Source organism: Acipenser ruthenus, chromosome 4 (genome assembly GCF_902713425.1).
Source record: "Acipenser ruthenus chromosome 4, fAciRut3.2 maternal haplotype, whole genome shotgun sequence".
NCBI lineage: Eukaryota > Metazoa > Chordata > Actinopteri > Acipenseriformes > Acipenseridae > Acipenser > Acipenser ruthenus.
This window is the reverse complement of record NC_081192.1, coordinates 100,753,111-100,772,976: the sequence shown is the minus strand read 5'-3', so window position 1 is coordinate 100,772,976 and position 19,866 is coordinate 100,753,111. Positions and strand designations below refer to the sequence as shown.

General features: G+C 38.9%; 1 protein-coding gene across 4 annotated transcripts in view; it reads left to right on the top strand.

Annotated features, from left to right (window-relative positions):
- LOC117400241 (enhancer of polycomb homolog 1-like) overlaps positions 1-19,866 on the top strand; it is a 43,391-nt gene that overhangs the window by 3,144 nt on the left and 20,381 nt on the right. For 2 of the 4 annotated variants that reach the window (XM_059023265.1, XM_059023264.1), the window contains one exon: positions 10,343-10,464. Coding sequence is in view for 2 of the 4 variants with exons in the window: in XM_059023263.1 (XP_058879246.1) it covers positions 12,951-13,103 (153 nt within the window). In the remaining 2 variants the exon portion in view is untranslated. Of the gene's footprint in view, positions 1-10,342; positions 10,465-12,556; positions 13,104-19,866 lie in introns of those variants that run through there. The other 2 variants (XM_059023263.1, XM_059023262.1) reach the window with 2 other exon arrangements.

The following is a 19,866-nucleotide window of genomic DNA, read 5'->3' as shown; positions in this document are numbered from 1 at the left end:
CACCTGTGTGCAATTAAGGTGTTTCACATGATTTCAGGTTAAATACACCTGTCTCTGGGAGGTCCCACAGTTGGTTAGTACATTTCCTAACAAAAACTACATCATGAAGACGAAGGAACATTCAAAGCAAATCCGGAATAAGGTTCTTCAAAAGCACCAATCAAGGGTAGGATATAAGAACATTTCCAAGGCATTGAATATCCCCTATGGCGACTCTAAAGGAGTTAGTCTTCCACGGCTGAGCTGGGAGACACTGTGCATACGGCAACATTAGCCCGGGTGCTTCACAAAACTGGCCTTTATGGGAGAGTGGCAAAAAGAAAGCCAACTCACATCAGATCTCGGCTAGAGTTTGCCAGAAGGCATGTGGGAGACTCTGAGACAAGTGGAAGAAGATTCTATGGTCTGATGAGACCAAAATAGAGCTTTTTGGCCTCAAAGCTAAGCGCTATGTTTGGCGCAAGCCTAACACCGCACATCATCCTGAAAATACCATCCCTACCGTGAAGCATGGTGGTGGCAGCATCATGCTATGGGGATGCTTCTCTGCGTCAGGGCCTGGACAGCTTGTGAAGATAGAGGGCAAAATGGATGCAGCAAAGTACAGAGAAATCCTGGAGGAAAACCTGCTGAAGTCTGCAAGAGACCTGGGATTTGGGAGAAGATTCATCTTCCAGCAGGACAATGACCCCAAACCTACAGCCAAAGCCACACTGGAGTGGCTTAAAAACAAAAAGGTCAATGTCCTGGAGTGGCCCAGTCAAAGCCCGGACCTCAATCCAATTGAGAATATGTGGAAAGAGTTGAAAATTGCTGTTCACCAAAGGTCCCCATCCAACTTGACTGAGCTTGAGCAATTTTGCAAGAAGAATTATTATTATTATTATATATTTCTTAACAGACGCCCTTATCCAGGGCGACTTACAATTGTTACAAGATATCACATTATTTTTTACATACAATTACATTATTTTTTACACATTATTTTTACATACAATTACCCATTTATACAGTTGGGTTTTTACTGGAGCAATCTAGGTAAAGTACCTTGCTCAAGGGTACAGCAGCAGTGTACCCCACCTGGGATTGAACCCACAACCCTCCGGTCAAGAGTCCAGAGCCCTAACCACTACTCCACACTGCTGCCCTGGGCAAAGAATTGGCAAAGATTGCAGTGTCCAGATGTGCAAAGCTGGTAGAGACATCCAAATGGACTCATGGCTGTAATTGCTGCCAAAGGTGCCTCTACCAAATATTGACTCAAGGGGGTGAATACTTATGCAATCAATTATTTTCTGTTTTGTATTTGTAATTAATTTAGAACAATTTGTAGATTTTATTTTTCATTTTGACATTATGGACTTTGTTTGTGTTGATCAGTGGCAAAAACTCCTAATTAAATCCATTTTGATTCCATGTTGTAACACAATAAAATGTGGAAAAGTCCAAGGTGGGTGAATACTTTTGAGAGCCACTGTATAACGTGTGTAGGGGTGCTGGGTTAATTTAGTTTGACAGTTAGTTTATTAACGTTACTTTTATTATAGTTTATTAACATACACTTGGCTATTGCTTTTCTTGCTTATTCTATTCATTTCATATGTTGATGCATGCGAGTCAAGACAAGTAATAAATAAATATTTATTTAGTTATTGATTCATATTGTGTCTGGAGCTCAACTCTGTCTTAAAGAACACTCTGGCTAAGAGAACACTGTGCTTGCTTCCCGAGGGGTGTTCTCTTAGCCAGAGTCTACTGTACTCATTCCTGTTTGCCGTGGAGAGGGATACGTACAAGGTTAGTGACATCGCTTTCGGTCGATTTTATTATACATTTAAAAACGATACAGCCAATCCACCCAGTTTACCCAGAAAACCCAGCTGAAACATGGTTCAAAGACCTTTGGTTTAAGAGAAGAAGAAAAAAGAGTGAATTCTCAAATGCAATTCTTTTTGGCGATTTATATAACAGCAAAGAAAATGGGGACCTGCATGAAATGGCCAATTCCCTGGAGCAGCAAACTACATACAGTGCTTTGAGAGACTTCGTGAAAACGTTTGTCATTACATTTATTAAGTTCCTTTTAGTGTTTCTCTAGTTAAATCACTGTAACATGGATACACTATGGAAACTCACTCTTGGCATGCAGAAAAACATTGCCTTTTGTGCTCACTTTCAGCAACATAATAAAGCTCTCTCTTCATGAATGAAAGTGAATGGGGATGCTCTGCAGCCAGCCAAGAGGTACCATGAAATTATTGTGTCAGGGCAGGAAGACCACTGTACATAAAGAGCTTTGAAAAGAACCGTGGTGCTGGGCAGAGCTTTGCTTCATTTTCATGTTTTGCAGGCCTTTGTTTTTGTTTCTTCTGAATATATTTTCTTTTCAGACAAGATCATTTAGAAGTACCTTTCTACTGTATCTCCTGTCTCCTGGGAGGAGTGAAATATGATCTCATTGCAGAATCTGCCACCCTGTGCATCTGGCTGCTGTGAATGAGTAAACATGGCCAGGCAGAGGCAGCTCGCAAGGAATCGTGGGTATTTTACTGTAGCCCACCCCTACCAATACACCGGCAATGTGTAGTAACGCTAGGGTCGCTTTGCTGGAAAGGCTGGTTATTTATAAATGAAAGCTGAAAAATGATTCGGAAGCTTAGGCTGGTATTTGGGAAAGGATTATTGAATGATTGCTGACTTTAGGATTATTGAATAATTGCTCATTAGATCACTTCCTATATAAATCTCAGGTAAACTCACCTGGGCTACTTTTGGAAGGCAATCTCGGTTGTTTTTCCACCATTCATTCTAGTAAAATGAACCCAAATACAATTGCCTTAAGTTTTTGAATGGGGTTTGAATGCACATAGTGCAAAAAACTCAAGCAGGCAGAGGAAGCAGTGAAAAGCAACAGACATACACACGCACACGTGCACACACACTCGCACAAACATACACAAAAAAACAGTGCACATGTGTGACCATCAATGGTGATCAAACAATTATGATAGATTGCATCACCCCAGCCTTAATATGGAATGTGACCACACGCCAATGAAAAACATCCAAAAGTAATACCAAGCAATAGCTGGAAAAAAAGCTGTGTTCAAATGGTTAATTTAGTAGCCATCCAGTGGTGTGAGAGGGTATTAGATGCCTGCGAGATGGTTTTCTTTTGTTTTGTTTAAATTGATTTTCTTTCTATAGGCCAAAAGATGTAAATATAAGAACACAGGGTAACCTGAAATGAAAACATTGTGAAGATAAAATGTAGACATGCTGTTCAAGCATACACATTTTAATTAGAATAACAAGTATACTATACATAAAAGCAATGTACACAATATTACCAGTAAAGAAATATGTAAGATCATTATTTCACAACAGTTTATTTGATTTCTAGTAGGGTGTTAGTTGTCCTTTGGCAACAATCAAAGCTCGGACCCTGTGAAATTACTTTGTACCAAATCTTGTTAGATGTTAGGCGTAGTGTTGCACCATTCCTCATCAGAGCAAGTGCCAATTCAACAGTGGATCATGGGCTGTTCCAAGACGTGCCAGTGGTTTGATTGGGTTTAAGTTGGGACTCTGGGCTGGCCACTGCAGATTATCAATGATGTTGTCCTCCGATCAATCCCTAAGGACACAGCAGTATGGCAAGGCAGGCCATCATGCTGCTAGACGTAAGGGCCCTCCCCATAGTGTTGCATCAAAGCTGGTAGTGCAGCATGGTCCAAAGTGGCACTATAGGATTAGGCATTCATCCTTCCTATCACCACATCCAAAGGATCCAGTTCAAGTTCGGGTGTGCTGTCCCAATTCTTCTGGTAATGTAGTGTTTAGTCGTAATATTTAGATCTAGTTTAGACATTTTTGTCATGAGGTAACTTGACTTTGAATTATTCTAACAGAGGCAATTCAAAACCATTTAAATAAATAAAATCAACAGCAGATAAAGATAGATTGACAAATGTTGCAACATTCTAAAACATAACATTGTTGTTTGCTTTTATTGTAACATGCCCCATGCATACACTGGTGTCTGGTAATATTTAGCTGTGCTTGAGTATTATGTCATGTCCCCATTGGAACCTATTAGCTGCAACAACACTCACAGTGGGTAACTCTCACACTCACAAATGGCAATGACAAAACATTCTTACTGCAACAGGTTCTATATGAACACATTAAATACATTTCATGGCAGCTTTTCTAGAATATGTGTAGAAATGTTTAGTGGCTACCTAGAATTAAGTTGAGAGTGTATTTTCTCTTGCACTGTTTGTACGACAGACCTGCACAGTAACAAGTGAATGAGTAGAGTTACCCACCCATCTTATTTACATGTATTCTAGTCAAAAAAAAAATCTGCACCGCCTGAGAACAGCTTTTGTCAATATAGGGTTCAACTGCAAATCAACTTTTATTATAACCTGCTTCCCGGTATTCTTGCATCATTTTGTTCAGCTCAATTCCTACTCCAGACCAATGCAGAGAATAGTGTTTGGAATTACACAGCATGGGCCTGGGGGCATTGTGTGTCACTGAGCTATTGTCTTTAAGATGGCAGCTGGCTGGGATGGCGGTAATACACCCTGCTGCCAATGTGGGCTTGTGAGATTGTCAGGGCTGCAGAGACATGAATCCACAGTAATGCTGTATTTTATCTGGTAATTTCTAATAGAAAACTAGATGGAGATCTACTGTATTCAGCAATAAGCATGCTGGTGATGAACACCATAACAAATGACCAGAACATGTTTAAAACTGGAAAAGCTGTGTGTTGTCCTATTGTAATAAACAGGGTGAAGTTTGATCCCTCCCATATTTCATAAAAGGACAGGCAAGTCAGTATTTTATACATCACCCCTGATAAGCATCCTTCCTGCCTTTTTTTTATATTTCTGTAGTTCACTACTATTTTTGTATGTTTCTTTGCTAAGCTCAGATCGCTCATTTCATACACTTGCCTATAGATGACAGAAAAACAAACCAGTGTTTTTATTTAGTAGATTATATGAGGGGCATTACAGCTATGGCCAAAAGTTTAGCATCGCACCCTATAGAATTACTAGTGTTACGTTGACATATTGAAATTTACCGTATTTACTCGAATTTAAGTGGCACTTTTGTGGCCAAAATGAAAGTTCAAATTTGGGGGGAGCGACTTGGATTCGAGGTTTTTAGTTAGGGTACCAATTTACATTTGCGCATGTCAATTATTCTGGTGCGGTTGAACGAGACCAACTGTACACAGTAATGCCACTACAGATATTACTCTCGGTACAGTACCGCTATATTAAAATGGCTGCACAGCGAACTTCATGAACATTTTTTGATGCAGCTTTTAAAAGAAAAGTAATTTTGTTAGCTGAAGAAAAGAGAAACTGGTGCATCTGAGATGTGTCAGAAGGTGGTGATGCAATCGAAAAGCTATGCAATACTATAATATTACCAGTGTAGTACTTGTTGAAATGATCAACGCGGGTCCGGCTTCAAACTGAACAATCATTTATTTATATATCTTTCTTTCTCTCTGTCTGGAGGAGCGCAAGAAGCCTGGTTTAACTACGGGAACCCCACTAGTGTAAACTCCAAAGTCCTAACTCAAACCTAAAATAAACTACACATTTCTGTCTTGCACTAATTTTGCTTGCAAATGTGACAGAGTCACGTTGACCAAATTAAACAAACGAGGACAATAAAGCAGACTGAAATAAAGTTCAAGGTACTGGGTGCAACAGCTGATGCAGGACACACATATATAAAACCGCTTTCTATAGTTGCATTTATTTTCACAGCTGTTGCAAAGTCTTGTGCAATGAAGCATAATCGCAGTATAGGAAATCTGCAAAAAATTGATTTAATCTCTGTGCTCTCTGAGGTAACTACCAATAATAATAATAGTAGTAATAATAATGATAATCAGTTGAAGGCCACGGGCAATTCTAGTCTGTCTGCTCATGTCCTGTATTGCACTGGAGTCATTTGGTCTGTTTGTAGTGACAAAAAACCCACAGTTTTGCTATTTTGTTGATACCTCGGTTTTTGTAATAAGCCTGGCTTGTAATGCATAAAATCACAAGATTGCATCATTTCTTGTGGTTAATGTGCACACATCCTAATGTCTGAACCACCTACACATGCCTTCCTGACCAAAAGTAATGGTGACACATTTAACCATGAGTTTAGATTCACTTTGAAATGTTTTTGTTTCTGCTCAATCATCCTATCCTGGTGAGTTTAAAACTCCATATATCCTCAATATGTGGTCTTTCTTCCTGATACATCCCCTGAAGAATACTGTACATCAGCTAACATTGCATAGACACACCCTGATTCTGCTTCAAGGTTATCAGTATGCTTTGATTAACCTCTCTCTTATGTGAAATACTGTGGAGGATCATGCACCGAGCAAATCTAGTAATCACAGTTCTAATTTCAGCTGGTTGTGTTTTGCTTTGCTTGAATCGATATCAAAGCTGACATTACCGTAAAGCGATGTCACGTAAACTTTACTGTACTGTATGCATGCTTCTGCATCTGACTACAGTGCTTGTATTACATGCTTACTGTACCATGCTGATGTCACTTTAACGCTGCTCGGTTAATAATTGTTGTTGCCTTATTCAAATCTCCATAATAGCTAGGTTTGCTTCCTGGCTGAGAAGTCGGTGGTTTTTGCTGGGGATTCTGGAGGGAGCGTTGCATTGGCTCTGGCGTCCTGTGGTTAGGGACTGTTTCTTCTCATCGCGATGCAGGGGACTCGACCGGCCAGCCACCTTGTGTACTTAGGCAGACACCTGCAGGCCTTTGTCCTGCAGTGGCCAGTAGCTCGCTGACATCCGCTTTCGAGTTCGTGGGTGTAAAGGGGGAAACTGGCTTGGTCCTGGGATTGGAGGACACCCACTGAACCTGCAGTTCTCCTGAGCTGTGTGAGGAATTGCTGCGGAATGGAGAAATATAATAGGACATTATAAATTGGAGAGAAAATCTGGTGTAAAATAATTGGGTGTTCTAAATTTAAGAATAACCTAGGCAGTTAAATTACTGATTCAAACCTGATTGAGAAATTCTAAAATCTTAATGAAATGTAGTACATGATAAAGCCCCAGTGCCTTCTAAACATACTGCTGAAGGCATTGAGTAAGGTGTTATACTGGTTGAATTAGCTCTTTCACTGCCTTTTGATAAAGCATTGCAGTATGCTGTACTTGTGCCTGTGTGCTTTTTTTGATATCCCTTTGTTTTTACAGCTGGGCCCCACTGCAAACTACCTACGTGGCTCAAAGTCATTGTAAAGAAAGAGTTGAACTTTGACCTGTGTAAAATAGATAAAAACCATTACAAGATTAAGTAATGCTGCTTAGCAATGGCAAACCTGTATAAATGAACACATTGTGTCTGTAGGATACTCAGGCAGAAGCTGATTGAGAATATTAATGCATCACTTCTGAATAATGGTGGCTACGGGGCCTGTTAGGGGTTACACTGGATTGGGAACTTTGCCATAGTTGTCTGAAGAATATTTACCCTTTCAACACTAAGGATTAGTTTATATTTGAATTGTGACGCAGCTATCTTCCTTAAACCTTTGTCCTGAAGAATAAACTCCTTTATTGAGTATACCATTCATTTTTGTTTTACTTCTATACTACCCGAGACTGGGATCCTACAGCAGGAGTCCCATGAGGTTCCAACGGGATTTCTGATGGCATATGTTAACGTACAGCACTAAGATAAGGGTTAAAGTACATGGTGGTAAATTGTACCTAATGTACCCTATATTGCTAGAATTTCATTAATCAGATTTTCCTTGTGGAAAATGCACAAGGAAAATCATTGTTATTTTAATTGCATCTCATGCCCAAGGGATTCAAGAGGATGGTGTCCCATTGATAAGAATAAGGGCAGAGATAGCGTACAGTACCCTCCCAAGTGCTGGTACAGAAGAGTAAAAGCAGAATGACTGGGGAGGGGTGCTTCAGTGCTCCAGTTCCTCTTACCCCACCTGGCCCTCTTGCTTATTAAATATGTTGGTATCCCTCCCTGCACAAATATGCACATATCTATGTATTACTAATGCAAGACAACTGGCTGGGGCATTTGCTCTTCCTTTACCCCTACTAGGGCTGCCACTTCCATCTTTACATCGAAATGGAGATCTGCTTATCTTATGCTTCATTTCCAGCAGTAGTGAAAAGCTTGAAATGTGTAGCTCTGCTCCCTTGTCTGCTTCTTATCCAGCACACGCCTCCCTGCTATGGGATGACGCAGTTCCTTTGTGACCAGAGGAATTCGAGTGCTGACAGGCTTGGGACAGATGGTTAGAGAGGCTTTATATATATATACACATAAGGTTGTTGTTACAGAATCATTAAGGTCCTTTAACGTCTCCAGTATATTTTGGAATAAAATTTAAAAGAAATATCCAACAAAGATGTGCTGCAGTAGCAGGAAATAGATATGTTGGGATGTTGATGGTTTGCTTGTTTAAAATCTTGTTCGTCCATTCAGATACCAAGAGATTTAGTAAGCAAGGGGTCTGTGTGTGGTAACATTGGCAATAAACGCTTCGTCACCATTCATTCCGAGTGTAATCGTCTGTCTCAATATTTGAATAAGTGTCAAATCAGGAATGAGTTGAATAAAACAGGTTTAGAAATTTAAGGGCGGTGGCCATTGGAAACACTGCTGTCTGTGGATCATTCAAACCAACCCCTGCATCAGTGCAGCTCAATTTTTTTTTTGTTTGTTTGTTTGTTTCGGCGTACGTGAGTCACACTCTGGTTGGTATGTTTACAGAATAAGCTTGACTGTGAATGCCCTGTTGAATACAGGTTGCTTTGCTGTGAGCTTTCGGTTTATTGTGACTTGAGGTGCTTCATTCATTCACTCAGTCAGCTCAGATTCTCTGGAGCCAGTGAGTCCTAGTGTAGATGAACTAATGCCAGTTCATAAGCATCATTAAGACACTGAGTGACAATGGGCTGCATGTGAATTTCACAGTGAAGAGCTATTGGCCTAACATGAACATACATGTTGTTGTTCTTGCCCTTCATCCTGTGGGAAGACATACCTTATTTATGATTGAGAGTTTAAAGTTAGGGATTACATTTTTCGGTTAAGTCGAGAGTTGAAATACTTGGTAGCCGTTTGTAATATTCCTTTTTGCGGTTATGTAAGAAGTTCTGGATTGTAGTGAATGAACAGGTTCCAAACAGGAAATGCCACTAGAGCCTTGAGCGAGTTCTGAGTGATCAGACGGGCCCCCGTAGCTACCCCAGAAGCGACTGTGGGGAAGATGAGGAGCTATGAAACAGAGTACAGTATTCTAGATGGATGTACTAGAGATTGCACATACAGAAATACGTGTTTTTTTTAACGTAAAATCAGATACCCTACTTGTATCTGTAATCTTCACTTACATTGACAGCCGGGTGCAGGAAGTCTCAACCCTCAAAGTGCTGGGTCCCTATTACTGTACCTCTGCAGCTGTAGAAGAACAGAAACTGGTCGGATGCTAGATTCTCTGGGGTGTGCTTTGTGCACGTTCTCACTTTACATACTGTCAATGTGGAATGCTGACCTATTTTTTTCATAACTGATTCCTTGTTGGAGGCTGAACCATATGATGGGTGTATGTACAGCAAGTTCTTGAAGTAAAATGACTGGGGAGATACATTTGAGTACTCTTTTTTTTTTTTTTTTTTTTTTTTTTTCTTCCTTGCTTGTACAGTACATCTCTAGCAACATTTGTTAAAACATTTTTTTTTTCTGGAACTACCTGCAAAGGCCTTGCTGAGATCTATAGACAAGCGTGTTGTTTTTTTTTTGCAGCTATGACAGTTAGAACTGTGGTCGGCTGAGATGTCTGTGCTGTTGGCTGTACAAGCTTTTTTTTTCACCCAGCTGCTCAGTACCAGCTGCTTTGCATACCACAATGTGAAGCTGGGTTACTAGTTTCTGTATATTTTCTTCAAAGGTGGCAGAAGCTCTAGTATTGTCTTCATTTAAATTGAAACGGATGAGTATACTGAACAAAATATGTCAGTTGCTGATATGGCCGTGTAATGCCTGCTCGGAACTGAGCAGGAGCGCTCCATCTTCTAAGATTGGCATCCAGCTTCAGATTAGAGAATAGGGGGTGATATGCTTTATATAGTATAGTTCATTTTCTTTAAGAGTGGGGGTGGTGGGGGGGGGGCAACAAGTGAATAGCTGATGTAGTAATTTTACAACTTTTAAGTATTTGCTTTAGAACAGGTAAACATGTGGTTGCTTGACTCCAAAGAGAATTATTATTCACTCCTATTCACTAATGTTTTTTTTTTTTTTTCAGGTCTTCAGTTGGAAAGTGTTTTAAATGGATATTAAAACTGGTATCGGATGACTGTGAAGCTCTTCATCCATTGGATTTGTACATGAAACAATCTCAGGCAAGTTTGCTGAAGCAAGCCTCAGGTAAGTGTGTGTTTTTTTTATTTAGTTATTTGTTTATTTGTTTATTATTTTTTTTGCAAGTTTTCAAATACATTTGTAAATCTTTCTTGGTATGTTTCCAGTGCCTGGTTTCAGTTAAATAACAAAGGAAGCCAAGGAGTCGGCTAACTGCTTCAGAGTTCAAAATGTAATTTATTGAGCTGTTAAAAATCTTTCTCTTGACGCTGATTTTTTAAAAATATTCTTATAATATTATCTCTTACTTGGCTAGTGCAACTAGTCTTTTAAAATGGGTTCTTGCTCCAACTAAGGTATCATGAATGCAGATTGGGAATCCTTGGTACATGAAACATTGTTTAAGCCAGAGCATACTATTAAAATATTTTAGTTTAAGTGTTTTAATAGTATGCTCTGTTTCATTTTGTACAGAGAGGGTGTCCAGAAGTAAAGCCAAGTGTGTATAGTATTCATGTGCTTTCACACTGTGCTACACTGCCCACCTAGCTGTTGTCTAGGTAGCAAATTAGTATTATTAGGGGTAGGGCTGCAGAGTGGCACAAACATTTTTTTTTTTCACAATGTTGGTAGGAGGTTGTATTGCAGTGATGAAATAGTTCATGGAGAGAGTCTCTGGTTTTGACGTGTTTTCGCTTTGAGCCCTTGTCATTGATATGAATTGAGTTTCAAGGTATGCTGCAACTCAATCTCAAATTGAACCGGAAATGTAATCGATCTCCTGCAGGTCTCGCTTGCTCGTGTCAGGCTGTGTGAGCGATGAAGTGGTCAGTTTGGGGTTACCAGCACTAATTCTAATGCAAGTCAGAATGCTTCATGGAATGGTACATTTGACTCCAGATATCTGCAGGTGACACTAATACTGTGAAGCTGGACTTGGATAAACAAACCCAAAGTTAAAATGGAAGACTGGGCCTTATTTTAACCCATTAAGTACCAAATGCATTTCTATTGAAAAAATCTGAAAACAAACTGTATTTGTGTAATTGATACATTACATTTAGACTTCACTTTTGCGGTTAACACAATTTAAGTAAATGATCATAACAGTATAGTTAAAGAGAAAACATTAAAATAAGCTGGTAAGCCAGTTAAAAATACTGCAGAAAAAGGCCAAAGCAAATGAGGATAGTGGCACTTAATGGGTTAAGCAGGTGCAAAGGGAGTTGACATATGCTGCTCTCTGGTATTTAAGAACATGCTTTCACAGGCTTGGTTATTCAAGGCTTCGAAATTACTTTTGATCACTGAAAACTGTAGGACAAAAATCAGTATTCCAAATAAAATCTAGATTTACTACCAGTTTAATGACGAATATACCGGTGATGCTTTGTAATTTACACCATCTTGTGCGGTGTGTTGCCTGGAAAGCCAAAATGCCCTTCAGCAATTGCGCTTGTATTCGGAAGAGGGCGACATTTTCAAACTTTGGAAAATGGCATGACAATATCTATCGCTTAGTTGTTCTGTCATTTGAACAGTCTGACTTCTAACCGCGCATGCTGAAGTATAGGTAACATGCATGGTTAACTGTTTTTGACAAGTGGACCAAAAGTGGATTGTGTGTTGTCGCTTACCACAACCAGCTAGCACAGAGCGTATGTTGTTATTGATGTTTTTGTTATTGATATTAATGATTATAGAAATACTGTTGTCTGTTATTGGTTGTATTAAATAATTAAAAGTTAGCTGACAAACATTTCTCACATTCAATTTAAAATGACTTTTGGTTTGTATTTTATTTTATTGGGAACAACGCATATAGGTAATGTCGTTGGTGTTGTCCTATCGTTAATATTAAACAGTGTTCTGTGTCGCATCAGTGATTATGCGCTATTATTTTAGCATCTCCCTGTAAACGTTTTAATTCTTTGAGAGTTGTACGCTTGAGTATGTTGCTAATGTGTATGGTAACATAACAAAAAAAACCAGGAAACGTTGCTGCTCGACTTGTTTGCGTGCTTCCCTTGCCGAAACTGTTGCCATTCTGACAGAAGCGGGGACGAGCATGTGTTTTTTTTTAGTTTTTGTCGGGAAGCGCGCACATCTTTTTTGTTGTCAGTGGCGGGAGGGGGTTTCCTCTCCTGTTTATTTTGTGCTCGAGAGCGCTCCCCTCCCCCACCGCCTCCTCCCCTCCGAGCGGCGCGAACGCGCACGCGCGCGGAACCGTGTGGGAATGGCTGTTGTCTGATCGGGGGGTTGGGCCGCGAAGAGCGAGCGCAGAGTTAAAGAGTTTTTAATGTCCGCCATGTTGGCCATGGCGTATTGAACCAGAGAGAGAGAGCGGAGTGACTGAAAAAAGAGACCGAAAGAGAGCGACCAAGATCCGGGCCTTCCCGGCTCCGTTCGCATCGCCATATTATTTTTTTTAACCAGTATAGTGATTGACTGCTGGAGAAAGCCAAGGATTTATCCATGATAACTCAAGCCGGGACAGTTTTGAATTTTAGGGGATCGGATAGATTTATGCTGAATTTTGATTTATAAAAAAAATGAGTAAATTGTCGTTTCGGGCACGGGCGCTGGACGCTTCCAAGCCATTACCCGTCTTCCGCTGCGAGGATTTACCCGACCTGCACGAATATGCCTCTATTAACCGGGCAGTGCCGCAGATGCCAACTGGGATGGAGAAAGAAGAGGAATCGGTACGTTTTAAAGTTCCAAAAACCTAAGCTTAGAAATGTGTCCTGATTTTGACTATACGGGGGGTGCCCCTATCTTGTCTGCGCAAGCTTGCACAAAATGGCCGCCATTTCTCCCTCTGTCCAGAAAGACGCTTAGTTTACAGCTCCCGGTCCATGCTAACCTGAATTTTACGACGTAATCTGAAAAATATGATTACATTAGTTGCAAATTGTGTGTTTATGGTCAGTTGTAACTGGCTGTTTCTGATAGAGGCGGTTTGCAAAGCACAAAGGGATCACGTGACTGAGCTCGAATCCGCCATTTCGTTGAGTTTCTCTTTGCTTTGGGTTGGGCCTTGTGTTGGTGCGTTTGCAAAGAACTGGAGCTAGGCGGAGCTAGAGAGCCAGAAGGCCTGCTTTCTCCAGAGGAACTGGATAATGCATTGAAATATAGTTTAATTTGCGTGAATGGGTTTACGTAGCATTCCAGTAAATTACATTTGTGGTGTGAAATTGGAAACCTGCATGTTATGAAAAGGTAGCTTACTTATGGGAAGAGAGGTTTGTAAGCAGGACTTGATTCAGCCTACATAACATAACTTACTGTAGTTGTCAACAATACGAGTGTTTGTAATATTACTTCATTGTCATGGTTGTCATTTTGCCGCACATTTAGTATTTCAGTGTTCCTCGTTAAGTGTAATAATGACATGATCTCAAAGCTTGTTTTGCAATAAGACAGGTATCATTTAACAGCTACAAAAACACTTGTATATCTTGTTTCCTAAATATGTAAACTTATTTTGGCACTGACAACAAGGAGTGGTTAAAGGGTTGAAACACTATATAGAACACGTGTGAGTTATGGGGGTGGTAATGTGTTTCTCATTTACAGATACAGTGTGACTACGACTAGTAGAGATTACAAATCTACCGGTACTAGAATAATCCACAACAGTTTGTCAATCGGGTATTGCTTTTGATTAATATGTTAATTGCATTGTTTGTGGGTGGCGAATTTAATCATTGATTTAGATGTGCTGAAATGTACTCCTGATGTGGTCCTGTCGTGGACAGCGCTGCTGCTGTGTGTAGTACCGGTACAATGAAAATAACTGACCCGGTGTAACGAACTTTCAAAATAATACGAAGTACACTCAGACACTGGTTTGTGCAATAATCTTTGTCGGGGCCTAATTTAGCCCTACACAAAAGAGATGCACATAGCAACATATATTGCCGATTTCAGTCTCTGTGTACTGGAAATACTGATTTTTGTTCCTTGTGCCAGTAAGCAGTTTATGGCAGTATAGTTAGTAGCTTAATGTCATGCTGTCGGTTTTAAACGAAATGTTTAATAATTGTATTTAACAGGCTGTTGCATTCGTCTAAGTGAAAATGTATCATTTTTATATTTCTTAGTAAAGGCATTGAAGTGTTTGTATTTGGTTTGTCAAGCACCTTGTCTGCCTTTACACGGGTCTAATCCGCAGTTAAACTGCCATTAATATTTTGAAAACAATACAACACTTTACCCGTTTTTTGTAGATATTTATTTCTAGAGACATCTATATCTTAGTTTTAATAAACAAAGCACCCCATGCTTCATCAGCAGCAGGGAGTAAAGATCAAGGGACACAAAACGCTGCCAAAGAAGTCAAACCTTCAGTAGTGCTTGTACTCTGACAAATTCCTGACAAGGAAGCAAAATACCACCTACATTTAAAATCATTTTGAATTTTGGAATTTGTCCCAAGTAGAAGAGAATGTTTTGTCTTGGCTTTGTTTAAATATGATGAAGGTTAATTTAAAAAAAAAAAAAACCTTTTCAAACTTGCTGTTCAAACCTACCATTGATTAGATTAGGTTATCAAACATCCCAAGTTCAACTCTAAAAGGTGAATAGCTGGAGTATCCAGAAGTGCAAGACTACATCGTAAATCCAACTCCCTGCCATACTTTAAATAAAACTAAACCATTTCCATAATAAGTCACCCTGGATAAGGGCGTCTGCCAAGAAATAAATAGCGCTATGAAAGAATTTGCTATTTTATGGTTTGATTCCCAGTTGCATTAGATGTGTGAACTTGCACACTTTTATTGCTGAAATGCATTGTTCATTTTAACACATTGCTTTATAGAGCGGCCTTTCAGTTTTAAGATTAGTGCCCTGAACCATTCTGAAACCACCACTTTTTATTTGGTGGTTTAGTGTACTAGTTAGCAAGTGAAATCCTGCTGTTGCCCTGGGGAATTTCATTATATTACTTCTAAAGGACTGTGTGAAAGTACTGGTATTAAGAGCAGTGGAACATGCTATTATTATTATTATTATTATTTATTTCTTAGCAGACGCCCTTATCCAGGGTGACTTACAATTGTTATAAGATATCACATTATACACATTATACAGATATCACAATTTTTTTTACAGCATATTTGTCTGTACAGCATAAATAACTTATTAGAAACACATTTAAAATAAACCTTGTTTGTATGATTCACTTGATTATCTAGATTCTTTTAGGAATGGAAAGTTATGCATTAAAATTCAGACTTAAAATGCCAATTTGTATTTCTAAAATCCTCAGCAATCACAAGGTTATGTCAGTTTGTGTTTAAATGTCTGGCAATGTTAAAATTAACCTTTAAATAGCCTATTTACTGGTAACTGCAAATGTATCAATTATTGGCATTTTTGTGTGCCTACTTTAACATTTTGATTTTGCAGCTTTTGGTACATGGCAGTTTTCCTTTTTCAAGTTTGTATATCTGCAGTGCCTATAGAAAATCTACACCCCCTTTTTTCACTTTTTTCACATTTTGTTGTGTCAGTGCCTCAGAGTTTCATGCATTTTTAAATGAGAATTTTTTTTCCACTTATCTACACACCATACTCCACACTTAAAGATAAAAAATGTTTTTATTGAGAACAAATTATATATTAAATACAAAACTGCAAGATCACCCCCCTGAGTTTAATACTTGGTGGAAGCACCTTTGGCAGCAATTACAGCTGTGAGTCTGTTGGGATAAGTCTCTACCAACTTTGCACACCTAGATTTGGCAATATTTGACCATTCTTCTTTACAAAACTGTTCAAGCTCTGTGGTTCCTTGGAGCGTTGATGGACAGCAATCTTTTAAGTCATGCCACATATTTTCAATTGGATTTAGGTCAGGGCTCTGACTGGGCCACTCAAGGACATTTACCTTTTTGTTCCTTAGGCACTCCAGTGTAGCTTTGGCTGTGTGCTTTGGGTCGTTGTCATGCTGAACAGTGAACTTCCGTCGCAGTTTCAGCTTTCTTGCAGAGGGCAGCAGGTTTTCCTAAATGACTTCTCTATACTTTGCTCCATTCATTTTCCCTTCTATTCTGACAAGTGCCCCAGTCCCTGCCGATGAGAAACATCCCCATAACATGATGCTGCCACCACCATGCTTCACAGTAGGGATGGTGTTCTTTGGGTGATGTGTTTGGTGTACTTTTTTTCGTTGATTTTCCACCATTGCAATGGGTTTTAATCGGGTGGGATGCATGGCTCGGCAAAATATTGCTCAATTTCATTCCGATCGGCATCGGAGTCGGAATGCAATAATCCTCCCCAAAGAGTGTGTTGAGCGCTGCGGTGCTTGTGATGTGGGAGCTTGCTGTGGGCATCGGCTCTGAATAACATGCCGTTGCAAAAACTGCATTAAAAATGTATTGTTAATGTAAGCATTTCAAATTTCATCTTTGTATTTCACAATACCACATGGACATTGTTTTTTACAAAGCTTATGAAATTAATCCAGCATATTGTTGCAAATCTTAAAAAAAAAAAAAGAAAAGAAAAGATGACTCCATATGTTAACGAATACTAACGTCCTTGGCGAGTACTCGGTGTTCGAGTATTCATGCCCATCCCTAATGCCAACATACAATAAGAAATGTACCAGAATATATCTTCTACCATACAGGCACATTAGAAATTGTTGTATAGAATAGGTGAAGCGCACACATTTAACAAACAGAATGTTTTAAATCAGGTTGGTCTTTAGGTACCCTAGCTCGGGTTCCCACACTTTTTTATCCGAGGCCCACCTGTTCAGCTGCAATAGGTACTGCATCCCTCTGTTGGCACGCCTTGGGGAAAATGTCAAACATTTTATATGTTTAAACCTGTAACATTATAAATAAACCTAATCTAAACTGTCCTTTATTAATTTGAATAAATATTGTGAAAGATGGAAATCACATAGAATATGCACAGAGTGAAAATAAACGTATGCATCATAGTGAGATTTTCCAACAGTGTTTGTCACATGGTTTGTATTTCTTTATTTTTGTAACTGTCTTCTGTAACCCTTTTAAAGTCAGTTTGGTTGACACTTTAGTTTTTTAGGGCCTTGTTGTGGCTGAAACTGGGAAATTTACTTTTCTGTTAATGGTTTGTTTTGTGAATGCCAGATGCTTGATCATTTCGATGAATTATTCAGAAGGCAGACTTGGTACTTTATACTACCTGATTACAACATTATTGAATTTTGTGTAGCTGCTCTGAGGGGTAGCCTAATCTATAATCAGTTGCTTTGAAATGCGTGGAAATAGGGACTTTTTATCTCCATACATTTCGTAAACTTAATTTGTTCTAAAAAAAAAAAGTATGATTTTGCAAACCTGCAGCCTCTGCACAAGCCCTGTTTTGCAGGAGTTGTTTTCAAAATGAAAGCTGGTACTTGCTCAGACTGATTTTAAATTCACTTCACAGCTAATCAGGTTTCCGTCCCATTTTTTTTCTTGAAATTTAAACTATTCTCTTCAATGGTAAGGTGCAGTTTCATGTGATATGGATCTTAAGGGTAATAAGCAACAATGATGCAGCATAAGTTAGGTGTTGTTAGAATGTCTGTTTTAAAAATGATCCATGAATATAATAAATTAAAAACATTTGCCAAGTGTTAAATGCTTGGAATTTGCTGTGTTTAATTGTTGAACAGGCCTCTGTGTGCCAAACTGACAAGCTAAATGTTCTTTGTTGGTTTAGGCCATCCAAGTTGTACAGTGCAAAATAAAGGATTATATATATATATATATATATATATATATATATATATATATATATATATATATATATATATATATATATATATATATATATATATATATATATATATATTAGTGTTTCAGAGGAAGTATCTTCTTGAAATTAAACAGGATCTAACACTAAAATAAATACTTTTATACCACAAGCATGGGTAAATCTAGTGTGGGAATAACATGCTTACCGGGGCTAGTTTTTAATGTGTCTTTGCTTAAATTCCAATCCAGTGGTGTACCAGTGACATTCAGGACGGAGCTGAACTTCGGTAATTCAAACAATACTGCCACTGATACAGGGTTTATAAGAACTGTAAAATGTCTGAAATGTCAGATTTCTATTTTGATTTAGACCCTGATTTCCTTGAACAAGTGTAGTCAAGCAATGCCAGTTATCAATCTGCCTGCATATTTAAATTCCAGGAGATTTCATCCTAGAGAGGTGCACCTAGGCTGCAAATTGACAGACTAAGTTCAAGGTTCTATCTAAAAAGACGGTTGGGAAAAGGCCATGAATAGAATTTGAAATGAATCGTTGTCAAAGCATAGTCTGTTTAAAATGAAAGGAAAGATCGGCCAGGTAGAATAATTGATTTAATATAAATGTTATGACCTGCATTGCAGGCTAACCTAGGGTCTTGTGTTTAACAAAGCAAATCAGAAAGTTTCTTGCAGATCTGGATCTGTACAGTTCTTTCAGAGTTAGGTAAAGCCCCCTTGGTTTCTGTTTGAGAGCTGAGGTGAGAAAACAGGTCGAAACATATGATTGACATTTCTTATTTCTTAGCAGAACTTGCATACTTTGCTCTTCCTACTCAGTCAGGAACATAGTTTAATGCAGCTGATCAGAAGCAAAGAATACATGTATTACATTAGGCTAATTAGCACTATTAACAGGTTTCATGAGGCTTCAATGAAGAATCAGAGTCTTCCCTCAAAGGTGAGCGCTAACAGTATTTTGTGCATTTGTTAAATAAACAGAGGTGATCAAGCCCTAGTTATACTCTACCATGCCCTTTTCAGCTCTTGCAGTAATGTACCCAAGCTTTTATACTGTTTAGCAGTGTGTCCACAGCGCAGACCAAGAAGGAAATGGGCTGTTATGGTCAAAATCAAATGAGCCGTGCAAATCTAAACTTTTGGGTTAGTTTGACGATTTTAAACATGGATTCCCACTCAGTAGTGGTTTAATACATGAATGTTAACACTGTAGTGCTAATTGGAGTGTGGGAAACCAGCCAATTTAGGTGTGAAGGCGCACATGTGCTTTTTGTCTTTCATAAACACATTACATTAAGTCTGAAATGCTGTACTGTACCACCAATCTATGTACCTGTATTTGTATCTCTTGGTAATTGCTTTCCTTGTTCTTGTCATCAGTATTTAAAACTACAACTTACTGAACTGCCCTGCTTTTTAAATCTTGCAGTAACAGTTTAGCATACATAGTAAAGCTTTTTTTAACAAGTGATTTTGGGAGTGGTGATTTTCATTTTTTCTGTTTTCTGTTCTGATAGTGGAGGGCAGTGTATTCCAATGGCAGATGAGGACATGCAAACAGTCAGTTTAAATGAGGAGAAAGACCACAGGACTGCAAAGCAGAGGGACAGACAGGAAGATGAGAACTAATACGTGAAGATTGTGTTGTCTTTAAATAAACTTCTGACGAGGACCGTTACAATTCAGTAGTAAATACCTGCAGTTT